General features: G+C 48.1%; 1 protein-coding gene across 3 annotated transcripts in view; it reads right to left on the bottom strand.

Moving 5' to 3' along the window:
* The window catches only part of BCKDK (branched chain keto acid dehydrogenase kinase), a 172098-nt gene that overhangs the window by 51851 nt on the left and 103979 nt on the right, over positions 1-16268 (bottom strand). For all 3 annotated transcript variants that reach the window (XM_085618714.1, XM_085618715.1, XM_085618716.1), the window contains exon 10: positions 2950-3023. In XM_085618714.1, the coding sequence (XP_085474840.1) occupies positions 2950-3023 (74 nt within the window). The remainder of the gene's footprint in view (positions 1-2949; positions 3024-16268) is intronic.

The raw sequence follows: 16268 nt of genomic DNA, 5'->3' as shown, positions 1-16268 counted from the left end.
TAGAACCAAGCAGGTCTGGTACACGTAAGCATTAAATACTTTTCAGTAATAAGTTACTGGATATAGAACAGTCTGAAAATGAAATAGAAATTGTACTGTGTTTGATTTACAGTGGAGCAGTAGTATGCAACACTTAGCAAATACAGTACATTGAAATGAATAGGCTTTTTTAGTAAATTGCAGGTAAGTTACTTTTTACATTACTTTTCTAACTCAGTGCTGGATACCTAGATTCAGCACTGGGACATTTCCTAGAAACAGGTAAGCAATTACATTTTGGTTATTCGCATGATTTTTAAAGAATATTTTCAGTTTTCAAAACTCCACACTTAAAAGCTTTTTGGAGCAGTACATTGAAATGAACAGGCTTCTACAGTAAATTGCAGGTAAGTTACTTTTCACGTTACTTTTCTACCTCAGTGCTGGATACCTAGATTCAGCACTGGGACATTTCCTGCAACCAGGTAAGTAAACACGTTTTGGTTATTTGTGCGATTTTTAAAGAATATGTTTAGGTTTCAAAACTCCACACTTAGAAACGTTTTGGAGAAAAAGTGTCAATGTTATCCTATGGAAGGAAAAAAGGTTCACAGGTAAGTAAACGGCTGTGGGAGTTAAGGTTCTGGGGTTAGACTCCGGGGTCTCCCAGGGTCAGTGATGCCCCGTTGTTGCACCCTCAGCGGCACTAGGGCAGCCGGGTGCAGAGTGTTGAGGCCCAATGTTATCCAATGGGGGATAGGGGGCCTCCGGTTGGTGGCTGTTGGCAAGCAGGCCACGAGGCTGTGGGAGCAAAGCTCCTAGGGATTAGCTCAGGGCAAGTTGGGGACCAAAGTAGCACCAAAGGTGCAACCTCAGCGGCACTATGGCGGCTGGGTGCACGGTGCTGTTTTGAGGTCGGGTGCCCTGTTCTTTTCAATGGAGAACCTACGGTACAAAGGAAAACTGCAGGCTCGGGAACGAGGATCTTCTGGGTGCGACCACCACTTCGAGGGGTAAGTTGGGATGTCGTGGATTGGTTAGGCACTGTTGGTTTGGGCACACAAGGCCGTGGGGCGTCGGGTGCAGGGGTGCCTTGGGATGTCGGATTTTCTTACCCGCTCTGGTCGCGGTAGGGGGGTCCTCTGGATTGAGGCTGCAGGCGTCGTCCGGAGGCTTCAGGCAGGTCAGGGCTCGCCGGATCTCGGGTCAGGATCGCGGGGGGCACCTTCTCATGGTGTCGTTCCGCTCGGGCCGGGTTCAGTGGGTGCAGAGTGGGCTGGATTCACGGTCTCTGGCTGGCACCAGAAGCTGCAGTTTGAACAAGTACGGTGTTCACGGGAAATTTCAGTCTTTGAAGTGAAGGCTGGCAGGTCCTCTTGGGTTTTTGAGGTTGCTGGCTGCAGGACACACCAGGGTTTCGCAGGAGCAGGTTCAAGGGGAGACAGGCCTGTAGGGCTGGGGCCACATCAGTGGACGTTGTCCTCTTGTTAGCTCTGCACGGCTCTTCGGTCCTTCTTCTTATCTTCTTTTATCGTTGTTGCTGGATCTCAGGAAGGAAGGTTCAGGGTGCCCCCTAAATACTAAATTTAGGGGCGTTACAGGTAGGTAAAGGGCAGGGACCAATGGGTTCCTTCCCTGGGGTGGGTACACCCCCTATTCTGCCACTCTCCAGTGGGAGGGGGGCAGGAGCCTGTCTCTGGTTGGCTGGGTTCCCCCATCCTCAAGATAGTGGGGACTCGAGGTTGTGCTTCACCTCGCCTCTCCTACCTGAGGGGTGGAGTTTGGTAGAGGTGGGCACACCTCTCTTCTTCACTTGTTTCTCCCGCCAGTTCTCCGGCCCAAATTGGGGGGTAGAACCAGTGGGGACCAGTTGCTGAGTACAGCAAGTGGTCTGGAGAAGCTCACAAAGGCGGCATGACTTTGAAGCTTCAACTTTGTGAACCCGGCCCATCCTGGGAGAGGAGGCTTGGCACCTCGTCCCAGGATGTGTTTTGTTTCAGGCCCCAGTGAGCAGCAGCTCTCGACCCAGGGGTCGAGAAACATGTCTGGTGGTGGCAGCCTAGGCAGCCACTCAGTCAGGTCACTAGAAGCTGGTCGAGTTTCAGGGGGCATCTCCAAGATGCCCTCTGTTGTGTATTTTACATTAAATCCCACACTGGCATCAGTGTGGGTTTAATGTGCTGAAAAGTTTGATACCAAACTTCCCAGTCTTCAGTGTAGCCATCATGGTGCTGTGGAGTTCGTAATGACAAACTCCCAGCACCATATACTCTTAAATGGCAGCACTGCACTTACAGAGCCCAGGAATGGACTTGGGCACTGTAGGGGTACAGGGCTCATGCACCTGTACCCTCACCACTGGCATAGGGCACCCAGCTAGAGGGGTGACTGATGTATGCCAGGGTAGTGGTTTGTGGGCATGGCACACAAGGATGTGTGCCATGTCGACTCTTCACTTTGTTCTGCACCAAGACACGCAGCCTGCAAAGGCAGTGTGTGAGTGTCAGGGTACAGGGCCTCTAAGTGTGGCACAATAAGTGCTACAGCCCTTAGAGGCCTTCTCTGTTCACAGTGCCCTGGGAACCTGTGGTACCATTTACCATGCAGTTTTAGGGAAGGAACATAGGCTCTGGGTACCTGATTAGCAGGAGCCCAGGGCACACTCAAAGAACATCAGCAATTCAGCAAATAGTGGGGGCATATCATGCAAGAAAGAGGGCACTTTCTCACAAGCCCTGATTAGCTATGAGCCAACAAAGAGCCAAGGATTTTAGATTAACTATGTTGAGGTGCTCTGGCTGTAAAAAAAATCAGGAAATGGACATAGTGGTGTAAATCCATCTCTATTTTAGAATAACTGTTTTTGGACAATCCCTGCAATCTTGGAAGCAGACCAAATAATTCAGCGATCAAGCAATAGTAAAATGAGTACGAAATAGATTTTTTGTATAAAAAAAAAAATCTCCTTACCTGGCAAAGTCCACCCACTTCTCAATGATCTTCTTTGGAGACAGGCGTGTGCAGATGATTCCCACAAAGTCTGGCTATGGATGAGAAAAAGGCATATACTAGGTGAGCTTCCAGTGTATTACCCACTCAAGTTCTCATATGTCCTGCTCATGCCAAAAAGGTGCAATTTATCTTGTTTAATATAGTCAGAACATTGTGCAGAATACGGTTTTACAGTCTATATGGAGTGGGGAGTTATTTATTTGCAACCTTAATTCTCCAGCGCAGGTATGCTGCTTGGATTTACAGCTCTTCAATGTTCCCTAGCAAAGAGAGAAGCTAAGAAAGACTTTAAGGAACAAGTTACTTACCTTCGATAACGCTTTTTCTGGTGGATACAGTATCTGCCTGTGGATTCCTCATCTTGTGAATATCCCCTGCGCCAGCATTCCACGGAATTTTTTCCCCAGCTCTCCACGCCGACGTGGACGTCATAATTCCACGGCTCCGTTCGCGACTCCGTATGACGTCACCGGTGCCATAAGAGAGCCACGTCGGCGTGATGACGTCAGTTCCACCCATTTTTTACGTGCCTCCGAGGCGAACTGGTGGACCGACAACAGATTCAAAGTATACACAGTATAAAACATTCGAACAAATATACACAGTACATAAACAAAAGGAAAGCTAAAGAACATAAGCATTTCCTATAAATGTACCAGATAGAAAGAAGATACAATGTAAAACAACATTGTCAAGCAAGGTATCCTTTAAGGTATACAAAGGTGGACAACGGGGAGGGGGGTGGGTCAGTGAGGAATCCACAGGCAGCTACTGTATCCACCAGAAAAAGCGTTACCGAAGGTAAGTAACTTGTTCTTCTGATGGATACATCTGCCAGTGGATTCCTCACCTTGTGAATAGATTCCCACAGCAGTCCCACTCCCGGAGGAGGGTGTCCACATTCCTATACCAAAAAGTCCTGCAAGACAGAGAGCGCAAAAATGGCCCTCCCTCATCATCTCAGAGTCTAAGCAATAATGCTTTGCGAAAGTATGGAGGGAGGCCCAAGTCGCGGCCTTACAAATGTCTGCAACTGGAACACCCCTGGCCAAAGCAGAGGTGGTAGACTTCGCTCTAGTTGAATGAGCTCTAATACCCTCAGGAGGAACCTTACCAGGATCTTGATGGTTAGGATGATCCACCTGGACAGAGTGCGCTTGTGCACAGCTTTGCCTTTTGAGTGTCCAATATAGCCCACGAAGAGCTGATCTTCCAAACGAAAATCCTTTGTTCTGTCCAAATAAAAGCTCACTGCTCTTTTAGGGTCCAAGCGGTGAAGTCTCTCCTCCTCCTTGGAAGGGTGAGGGGGAGGATTAAACCCAGGGAGAGTAATGGACTGCCCCAGATGAAATAGAGTAACTACCTTAGGTAGGAAAGCAGCCCTGGTCCTGAGGACCATCCTTTCAGCATGTAAGGATAAAAACAGGGGTTTTGAACTAAGAGCTTGAAGCTCACTCACCCTCCTTGCCGAGGTTATGGCTACAAGAAAGACCGTTTTAAAGAACAACAGCCTCAAAGGACAGCTATGAAGGGGCTCAAAAGGGGACCCCCATCAAAAAAGTTAAAACAAGATTAAGGTCCCACTGTGGCATTACAAAGGTTTAAATAATGACGGCTGATCTGGAAGACATAGAAAAGCCGATAAGGCTGATAAATAGCCCTTAACCGTGGCCACAGCACAACCCTGCTGAGCCAAGGAAAGAGCAAACTGAAGCACATTTGACAAGTGGGCCTTTAAAGGGTCAATGGACCTCTCTCCACACCATTTTACAAACTTAGACCATCTATAGGAATAAATTGACTTAGTGGAGTGTCGCCTTGATGATAAAATAACATCCACTACGTCCGGTGGGAGAGAGAAAGAACTCAGGTTCAATCTCCAGGCATGGAGGTGGGGGTGTAGAACCTGCCCCTCCGACTGAGAGAGGAGATCTGCCCTGAGAGGGAGACGGAGCGGAGGGTGCGACGAAAGGTGAAGTAGATCTGTGTACCACACCCTTCTTGGCCAATCCGGGGCGATCAATATAACTTGGGCCCGGTCTTGGCGAATCTTCCTCAGAACCCAAGGAATCAAGTGTATGGAAGGAAACGCGTAAAGGAGTGGTGAGCCCCAACTCAATTGAAACGCGTCCCCCAATGTCCTCCTGCATCGGAAACTGGATACTGCAGAATGACGGGTAATGCGCGTTCTCTTGAGTGGCAAACAGGTCCACCCGAGGAGTCCCCCACGTCCGGAAGACGTGCTGAACTACCTCTGGATGAAGCCTCCACTCGTGGTCGACGGAGAACTGTCGACTGAGACTGTCCGCATGCACCTTCAGCACCCCGGCCAGATGATTCACCATCAAGCAAATCCGATGATCCTGAGCCCAGGACCAGAGCCGCAACGCGTCTCTGCAGAGACGGTACGACCCTACTCCTCCCTGCTTGTTGACATACCACATCGCGGTAGTGTTGTCCGTCAGGACTTGAACCGACTGACCGCGAAGGGAAGGGAGAAAGGCCTTGAGCGCCAAACGTATCGCCGGCAATTCTAGAAGATTGATATGAGACAATCTTTCCTCTGGAGACCAAAGACCCTTGATCTCCAGATCCCCCAGATGAGCACCCCACCCCAGGGTGGAGGCATCCATTATCACTGTGGCCACCGTAGGAGGAAGATGAAAGGGCTTTCCTTGAGACAGATTGCCCTCCACGCTCCACCAAGACAGAGCCGCTGCAGCTTCTCTGGAGATCCTGACTGACTCCCTGAGATCCCCGTTGTGCTGATACCACTGCCTGCGGAGACACCACTGGAGTGCCCTCATGTGCCACCGTGCATGGTTGACCAACAGGAGGCCAACAGACCAAACAGGCGAAGAACCTTCAGAACTGGAACAACCGCTCCATTGTGGAATAAAGTGATCATCTCCTGAATGTTGAGAATTCTTTGCGGAGGAGGAAATGCTCGACACACAGTAGTGTCCAGTACCGCCCCTATGAACAGGTTGCGCTGAGAGGGCGCCAGGTGAGATTTGGGCACATTGATTGAAAAACCCAAGTTGAATAACAGATGAGATGTTACCTGCAGATGATGTTGCACCATCTCTGGTGACTCTGCTTTCAGAAGCCAGTCGTCCAGGTAGGGGAAAACCGGAATCCCCGACCTCCTGAGATGGGCAGCCACCACCGCCATCACCTTGGTGAAGACTCGAGGTGCAGTAGAAAGACCAAACGGGAGAACCGCAAACTGGTTATGTTGCGACCCAACCGTAAAATGGAGATACTTCCTGTGCGACTTCAGGATTGGGATGTGGAAATACGCATCCTGCAAGTAGATCGACAACATTTAGTCTTCTTGCTGCAACGCTTGAAGAACCTGTGCAAGGGTTAGCATCTTGAATTTCTCCTGCTTCAGGTAAAAGTTCAAGATTCTGAGGTCCAGGATTGGACGCAATCTGCCGTCCTTTTTGGTAATCAGGAAATACCGGGAGTAGCATCCCTGACCCCTTTCCTGCTCTGGAACCACCTCTATCGCACCTTTTTGTAGCAATGCAAGAACCTCCTTCTGCAGAAGAAGCAGATGGTCCTCTGAGCAAAAACGTTGGCAAGGAGGGTAAGGGGGAGGAAATTCCCGAAAGGGAAGGGCGTACCCATTCTCCACAAGGATTAAAACCCAAAGGTCTGTCGTGACCGATTTCCAACCTCGCAGAAAGTGGGACACCTAACTCCCAACAGGCCTCACATGACCCAGGATGGGGGATCTAGGGCTGCTTCCCTGTAGCATCATTGGGAGCAGAGGAGGCTGAGGGGGAGGAGGGATTGCGGCCAGAACCACGCCGACCCCTTTGTCTTCCTCTATAGGATCAATAGAGAGGATTTTGTTGCTGCTGCTGAGGTTGACGGAAGGAACGAAAGCATGACCTTCCAAAACCCCTATACTTTTTGAAGCCAAACCCTTTTGACTGTGTCTGCAAACCTAAGGACTTCGCAGTAGCTCTGCTATCTTTGAATCTCTGCAAGGCGGAATCCGCTTTCTCTCCAAAAAGCTTTTCCCCATCAAAGGGTAAGTCAACCAGAGTGGCCTGAACATCCATAGAAAAACCGGAAGAGCGGAGCCAAGCTTGCCTTCTAGTGGCTAAGGAAGAACCCATAACTCTGGCCACAGAATCAGCCATATCTAGGCCTGACTGAATAACTTGCCTAGCTGCAGCTTGAGTGTCAAAAACAACCTCCATAAAAGAACCCGTCTCCTCATCAGGCAATTTGGGAGCTAACTGTTTCACAAAGTCCATCAATGCATGAATGTAGCAGCCCAACAAGCAAGTGGCATTTGTTGACTTAAGCGCCATACTAGCAGATGAGAAGACCTTTTTAGCTGACTGCTCCATCTTCTTTGAGTCCCTGTCAGCTGACGCTTGCGGAAAAGCCCCCGAAGATTGTTTTGAGCAGGATGCTTGTACTACAAGACTCACTGGAGAAGGATGAGAGGAAAGGAAGCTCGGATCCCCCGAAGCCACTCTATATCTTCACGCCACAGTCCTGGAAACAGCAGGCGAAGAAAGTGGCTTGCGCCAAACGTCCATTATAGGATCTAAGATAGCCTCATTAAAAGGCAACAGAGGCTCGACAATAGAGGAAGGCGAATGAAGGACCTCAGTCAATAAGTTCGGCTTATATTCCGCAGAAGGCAACTGTAAGTCCAACAGCTCCACAGCCTTCTTAGTTACCAAATGCTAAGGAGCCACCTCTTGAGGTGGAGAAGATCTGGAAGATGAAAGTTCCCACTTAGGAGTGGTATCCAATCCACTTGCCTCCTGAATACCTTCAAATTCATCCGTGGATTCACCCAATTCACCTTCCTCCACTTCATCTGCTTGATATTGTTACTCCTCTATAAGCCTCTGAGCCTCTCTTCGAGAGCGGATCCGAGGACACAGCGTCGGCGGCGGCGTACGCGGAGTCGGTTGCGCTGAAGGAGTCGGCGGAGGCCCACGTGGCGCAGCTGGAGTTGGGGCCGGCGTCCAGGAAGGCTCCGACAAAGGCACACAATCCAGGTGAGGCCGGGAGGAAGGCTCTCCAGACAGCGCTGGGAACTGCCATGACGGCGCCATCGGCAAGAAGAGCATAAAAGGTGCCTGAGCGTAGTGTTGTGGCACGCCCAAACTGAACGCCATTGGACCCACGGGACCTGAAGGTGCACCGGATGGGAAGGCTGCTCTCTGGAAAACACCATACATAGCATTCAGGAAATGCGTCGGATCCGCACCCGGAGTCGGGAAATGCGGGTATGGATTCGAACCTGAATCCAGCTGAGAAGTAGCTGGAGCCGGAGCCGACGGATCCTCTACTGGATCCACAGGTTCACCTTCAGGTACAGGAGAGAGTTCAGCAACCTGATCAGGCTCGGCGTCGGAAGCTGGAGTATCCACCGGCGCCGGAGACTGCGCCTGAGTTATCTTTGGCGAAGGAAACTTCTCCGGAGAAACACGAGGAGAAGGGGAAGGCAAAGGAGACGCCAAGTCCTTACTTTGACGTCGAGGCGAAGGCGACCTCGAAGCCCTACTCTTCGTCGATCGGCGCCGAGTCATGCTTCCTCTTCTTCTTGTGTCTTCTCGACTTCGACAAGTGCGAAGTTGACGACTCCGGCTTCGACTTCTCATTTTTTACCTCTGCCCTCCTTCTTCGCCTTGGCCATGAACAGCTTTGCTTCTCTTTCTTTTAGGGCCTTAGGATTCATTTCCCTGCAGCAGGAACAGTCTTCTACGCCGTGATCCGACGAAAGACACCATAAGCAGTCTTCATGGGGGTCAGTGATGGACATGTGATCCCCACGTTCCCTACACGGCTTGAAACCTGACTTCCTCGGCGAAGACATGAGTACTTCAGAAACAGTAACCCACAAGCAGACTACAAAGTAACTCTACAATCAAGGAAAGTGCTGGAAAACCGTTACGCGTTGATGGCACGGCAAAAAAGGAACTGACGTCATCACGCCAATATGGCTCTCTTATGGCTCCGGTGACGTCATACGGAGTCACGAGTGAAGCCGTGGAATTATGACGTCCACGTCGGCGTGGAGAGCTGGGGAAAAAATTCAGTGGAATGCTGGCGCAGGGGATATTCACAAGGTGAGGAATCCACTGGCAGATGTATCCATCAGAAACAATATTAAAGTCTTTCTACTTTAGCACAGCTATTTTCTGAAAGAATTAAGATCTTTATTATTTGGAAGACTTCTACACTGCCAAATCAGGCATCAACTGAATCATCTCAGTTCCATTCTTGCCAAATCCATAATAAAAATTAATCCTTAAAATGGCAGCATCTGGGCAAATTGCAATCAGACTGACAAGAGGACACATGAACTTTCTCTTCCTCAGACCAGGATCTCTGTTAAATTCAAAAGCTTCAATAAAATACATAGATTAAACAACAATTAGGGTCAGAGCTTTTTTTTTAAAATAGCACCAGACGTCACTAATAAATCTGCCTCTTATATTCGTATCAACCCTCGGTGCAGCAAGTCTGAGATGTGACCCATATGCATCCCAAAAGACGGTTAAAAAACCATCATAAACATACTGAAAAGTGACCCTGCACCCGGGAAATGTAATTCTATTCTGTAAATGAATAGAATTACAGTTCTCGGGTGCAGGGTCATTTTTCAATAAAATACACAGCAATCCCCAAAGTGGTAGAAAACTCTAAAAAGGTCATTCCTGGCATGCGTATGAAGGCTGCCATTTGGTGATCTTTGCCCCTTACAAAATATAGGCAGAGACACCTCAAACAAGCATTGAAAATGCAATAGGTCTCGCCTTTGATTAGGTTCAAGCCATTTGCTTTGCTAATGGTATTGTATAGCAAAGCAAATGGCTTTAACTTAATTTTCAATGCTTTTGTAGACGGGCTCTTGCTTAGCAGTGCGGGGCTTTCCTGCAGTACAGACTTCTACAGAACTGCTGGTCCCTCCCTCTTAGGAGAAACGAGCGGTAAAGTTTCTGCCCTGATTTAGAGCAAATTCCATTCTGGAACAGCAGTGACACCGTGTACCACTGCAGGAAATCCAAAGATTAATTAAGCGCCATCGGATCACCTGTGAAAGTAAAATATAAGGGGGTTCAGCCCAACTCTGGCTTGGCCTGGGCCACTTTGATGTCAGCAAGGACTTGTCTCTGGACTGCAGACACTAGATTCATCTCATTAGAGACATCAGTCACTCCCCCAAATACAGTTTAAAAACTGGAGACTGAAAGAAGCATCGCTGCACCAGCCCCTCCTGCATCCACCCAGGCCGGCCATGAGGGCACATATGATGGTTTTTTCACAATTACCGCAGGGGCTCTCTTTTTACACAGACATACGGAGTTCACTGTGTACGCATGTACACGAATGATTTCAGTACGAAAACGCAATAGAACACAACACAATGCACGCACACGCGCACAATGGTGCAAACGCGCGCACAGACAAATACAGAGAAACACACTTGCATGCATTTAGACAAGCACACAATAGCACACACACACGTAAACGCAGGCACGTGCGAGCACACACACACCAGGACGCCCCACCACACTTAATCTCGCAGAGTATGGATGGAAAGGGTCACAGCCACTCGTCAAAAGGGGACATCACTTTAGCCCCCCTCGACCTCAGAGACATGTTTCCTATGGGCTCGGAGTCCTTGTAAGTCGGAAATTGATTAGAGCCTGCAGTCTTCACTTGGATAACAAGTATCCAGGTTTGATGAAGGAAAACGCTTGCGTTAGGATGGTGGGGTGGGGGAGGGCTTTTAACATGAAGCGAAAGGGAGAAGCCCGGGAGTTGTGTGCACGTGCGCGCTAAAAGGAAATAAATGCTGCTATGTGAAGCAGCACTAATCGCCGACAGATAAGGGGTGATTTAGTAGCGGGGGGAGAAGCCTTCCGTTTAAAAGGCGTGACGAGCGCATCTAAATAAAACAAGCTCTACCCAGGCGGCCCACGCTCACAATGACAAAAAAATGCACGGTCCCGAAAACGGAAGAGGATCCCGCCGGAGCTTGTCTTTATGGGGCCAAACAAAGCCAAAGTCAGGTCTGGGGCTCGAACCTTCAGCGGTTCACCCACCTCCACCTATTAGTCAGAAGAGGAGAATGACCGAGTTCTGGAAGACGCAGTGGTTCAGGTTCCGCGCATCTGTATTTTTTTGGCTCTAATTTACTGTCTGTTGTTATTACCTGCTCCATTCTCCAGCTAGCCCTCCTTCTCTTTTTCCCTCACACTTTTCTCCATCTTCTCTCGCTCTCCATGTCGTCACCGCCAATCTGTCAGCGCCTCCTTTCTTCCTCTTCGCTCTATCTCTCTCTCCCGCCAGCCTTGTCATTATTTTTCTTTTTAATTGCAACACTCTCCCACCTGCGCTATTTCTTTCCTTTGCCTTCCTTTCAGATTTTTCCTGCTCTTATTATTCTAAATCCCCGTGAAACCGCAGTTTCCCCGTGTTTTATTTAGCAAGAGGCCTGTCTCTTTCGAGTCAGCAGCTTCCTCAAATTTACACGACGATACGTCAAGGAAGGCTGAGAGAAAAACAGCGAAAAGAAGAACAATAAACAAATATCATTGGCAAGCGGAATGTCAGAAGAGATGAAACGCTCGTAGGCAGCCTTATATTTTAAAGGGTGAAGAAGACATCACACAGACGAAAATAGATCATTTGTTTCCCATTGTAACTCAAAAGACAGGGTTCAGTTCGGTTTAACTATGCAGTGGGAAAATGGCTTCGGGTAGAATTTTCACGGTCTTCGCTGCAGCCTATTCACGGAGTCAGGGGCAGAAGAAGATAACAGAGTCTGACTGTAACAAAACACAGCAGACAAAAACAAATACAACTGCGCAGCCAGGAGGAGGGACAGTGACGTCTCTATGGAGAGAATGCGGCGTGAAGGCAGCGTGATTTGTGATACATGCCCAATCACAGAGCCGGACTGGCGTGTGCAGGCAGCGTGAGGGAGAGCAGTTGTGAAGACTTTTCTTATCTGCTTGTTAAATAAACAAGCAGATAATAAAAGTCTTCACGACAGCTGTGAAACAGGCGAGGCAGTCCAACAAAAAGCCAAAGGGAGGCAACTAAAAACCCTCCTTTCCAATGGGAAGCCAGTGTTTACCATAAACGCTGATGCTACCCAATGGAAATGAGGGCCGGGGCTCGAGTTCCCTTCTCAAAAGTAACCTGTTTACTATAGCTCTCGCAGGCGAGGAGCGCGTACGCGCTTCGACGCCTGGCAAGACCTAAAAATAAAGTTCACGGAGTATGTTTTCTTACTGCTGATTCTTATTTTCAAATTGTCCCCTCATTTGGCAAAAATTGACAATTAAGTGCCTTACTTACAGTTTAGTGGGAGGCATACTCCATCACAAACTGGTGGATATCCCATCTGTGGCATCCCAAGTGCCATAGGATATAATACACATGGTATACACCAAACAGAATATCTCCCACATTTACGACAGAGTATTCCATCCACTAAACTCTAAATAAGGACTCAAGTTGTTAAAAATCTAAAAAAGAAGACAACTGAGTGATGTCAGACAGCACAAGCAGCAAATAATGTCTGCAGAACAACATGGAGGGGGTTGCCAAATATCGGTCCACCAGATGTTCTACAGGGAATGTTTGCCTGGAGTGCTGCTGCAAAGTATAGGCCTGGCAGTTCAGACTGGACAGTTCCTATTCCAGTAGGATCAAAACTGATCTGCATTATGATGGCATCTGCGGTACAGTGGGCAAAAAGTGATGGACTAGGATGTGGCCCAAGCAATCACCAGTACCTGAGATAAGAATGATTTGCCTTTTGGTAAACACATGTGGTAAAAGATATAAGCCCCATAAAGCCTTTTTTCTTCCTTACATATTGCTCACCTCTGATGTCTGCATCAGAGTCGCTAAGAATCAATATGTTGAAATTAGTCATTCCATCCAAATAATAAGAAAAAAAGCAAATTGTAACAGAGTTCAGGTTTAATATTCAATGTATGTTTAGACTGTTTAGTGTTTGAAGACGGCTTAGAAAAGAAAGCTCTAAGATTAACCAGTTGGTTTCCATGAAAAATCAGTGATCACGTAATATAGAATGCTACCTCTCCAAACCTTACTAAAGTTCATAGTCGATAAGGATTTATTATATAAACTACATGTTTAATAAACACCATGAGTCAAACATACATGCAGCAAGAAAGTGAATTCCTAAGAAATAACCTCTATTCTAACTCTGCATTAGTACAAAAGTAACATCTACAAGCTTTTCTAGGGACATTAAACTCCCAAAGTGATCCTGGCTGCCCAACTGGCTGCTGCGGATTCTGCTCTGCAGTAGTCTACCTGTGCCATAGGACACAATCCATAAGGAGCACTACCAAAGCAACGAGAGCAACAAAACTGGCAGGTGGACAGATCTGTTTAGCACAGATGGGTTCATCCTATGGCAAAGGCATTTGGGAATACTACTAATCTGCAGACCGACCTAGTAGATTGCCGGGGCACTCATTCACTATAGAGAACTTCACTGATCAGCAAACCTTCAACTCCCTCCAACCCCAGGTAAGTTGCTTTGGCCTTGGCTGTTGAATTTACTCACACAGGGATCACATTTAAAGCATGTATCACTGTGCTCATTTAAGGCTGTGACTGCCATACTAGGACACTATATTTGTGCCATTGCAAAGAAGGTCAAACTTCTGCTTTCTAGAAAAATATGATGTCTGGCACAAACCCATCAGCTTTGGAATTTGGTCCTTCTACCTAGGTCAGTGCTCCTAATAGCGCAAGTCAGGACCACATCCACCTGCAACACTGTGCTCAGTAAAAGAGGAGCGCCTGCCCAGCCCAGACCACTCTGGCATCTCCACGCTCACAGTTACCCAGAGGGGAGTTCTGCAAGTCGCTTGGAGATGCAGGCATGTAAGGTGACGGCGGGGATCTGGAATCCAGAATGGTACTGAGGATGTCAAAAGCAGGTTTCTTTTTTGATCCCCCAACAAACATGACTTTCTAAACAGAAAGTGGACACGTCCTTTTACCAGCCCTTCCCAAGATCTTATATTGACCACAGAAAGATATTAGGAATAGGAATTCCTACTGTAAAATGTAGTTTGATTCTTTTCCTTTGATGTCAGCTGATGTTTGATAATAAATCTGGGAGTAATGAGGGAGAGAGTGATAACAGGAGGCTGCATCACAAAGCAATGGTTCCCTTATTTTTCATCATGCCCCCACTAATATTCTTGTCACAGATTTTTGCCTTCAGAAGGGCGATAATCTTCAGGATTTCTTCACCAGACTCTTTTCTCCTTCCTGATGTCAGGGGGAGTTTCATGCTTTGCTAAGTTATTCAATTTTAATTCAATCAAGAGCTGGACAAGTTACACCTTATCTGGTAGAGACTATGTCTAGTCACAGATTCCTTATCTTAGAATTTCCCAGGCATCAACCTGGATCCAGAAGATTTTTTGTGAGCAGTAACCCTGTGTGCCAGTAGGGGGCATCATTCAGCTCACCGTGTGATGTCTACGCCGGAAGTGACATCTGTGGCAGCTATATAGACGTCAGTTTCTTTTCACGACTTTCCACACCAGAAGCACAGAGCCACACTGACGATTGGTGTTGAAAACTAGGGCCCTGGAAGGAAGAAACCCAGTCCCTTGAAATCTGTTTGCAGAGTGGGAAGGATTGGTAAGGAATATGAGGCGAGAGTCGCTACCAGATAAGGCATTACCAAAGGTAAGTAACTTGTTCATCTGATACAGACTTCTAGCAGCAGATTTCTTACCTTAGAATAGATACCCAAGCAATACCATCCCCCAAGCTGGATCTGCGGACCAATTTCAGACAAGGAAGTCCTACACGGCCGAAAGGGCAAAGTGCCTATCCCTCCAGACCAGACTGTCCAAGCAGTAGTGTCTGGTGAACGTTTGCAGGGAAGCCCTCATTGCCGACTGGCAGATGTCCAGGACCAGAATTCTGTGGGCTAACACAATGGTCGCAGCTTTAGCTCTGTTGGAATGAGCTCTTAAGCCTTCAGGAGGTTATTTTTTGCCCAGAGTAGCAGATTTTGATGCAGAGCACGACCCACCTGGAGCTGGTCCGCTTGTACACATCTCGACCTTTCTTCACACCTACATACCCCACGAAGAGTTGGTCGTCCATCCGGAACTCTTGAGTGCAGTCAACGTAGAACGACAACGCTCTGTTTGGGTCCAGATCGTGAAGTTGCACCTCTTCTTTAGAGGGATGTGGATGAGCGAAAAAAGTAGGAAATGTGATGGATTAGCCTACATGAAACGGGGTGACCACATTTTGAAGAAAGGAGGCTCTTGTGCGAGGCACCTGTTTGTCAGGATATATTGAGAGGTAAGGCTGCTTGGATTACAAGGCCTATATCTCACTCACTCTTCGGGCAGATGTATAAGCCACAAGGAAGGCTGTTTTGATCGTAAGAAGCCTGAGGGAACAGCTATGGGGAGGCTCCAAAGGAGCACACTTCAAGAAGGTTAAGACCAGACTAAGGTCCCACTGAGGCATGATAAATGGCAAAGGAGGGAAGAAATTAACAAGACCTTTCAAAAACATATGTACAATAGGGGATTTGACAAAGGGAGGGTTGGTCAGGAAACTGCAAAAAAGCAGAAAGAGTAGAAAGAAAGCCCTTAAGAGTGCCCAGAGCAGAGGCCTGCTGGGCAAGGGAAAGACTGAGAAGTAGAACCTCAGAAAGGGGGGCAGAAAGAGGATCAATGGATTTACTGCACACCATGCCACACTTTTTTTCCAGCAGCAGGCATATACCTTCTTGGTGGAGGGACGCCTGGCTGCTAAGATGACGTTACAGACTTTGGGAGGCAGGTCAAGAGCTGTCTACTGCCGCCACTCAATCTCCATGCAAGGCAGAGGAGACTGGACAGGTTCGGTGGAGATCCCTTCCCTGCTGCTGGGACAGAAGGTCCTCTCGATTGAGCAGCTTGATCGAAGGAACAATGACCATGCTCAGTAGCTCAGGATACCACACTCTTTGTGCCCAATCCGGAGCCACTTAAATTACTTGGGCCCGGTTGTTCTTGATCTTCTTGAGAACTCTGGGCAGGAGTGGAATGGGCGGAAAGGCGTAGAAGAGGCCTGTGCTCCACTCGAGACAAAAAACATCTGAGCGGGAGCAGCTTTGGAAACTCCAGCACGCAAAACTGCTGACACTGCACATTCCCTGCGGAGGCAAACAGATCTAACCAAGGCTCTCCCCACTGTCAAAAGAGACCTTGCGACAC

The sequence above is a fragment of the Triturus cristatus genome, chromosome 7 (assembly GCF_964204655.1).
Source record: "Triturus cristatus chromosome 7, aTriCri1.1, whole genome shotgun sequence".
NCBI classification, from domain to species: Eukaryota; Metazoa; Chordata; class Amphibia; order Caudata; family Salamandridae; genus Triturus; species Triturus cristatus.
This window is presented reverse-complemented; position numbering and strand designations above follow the sequence as displayed.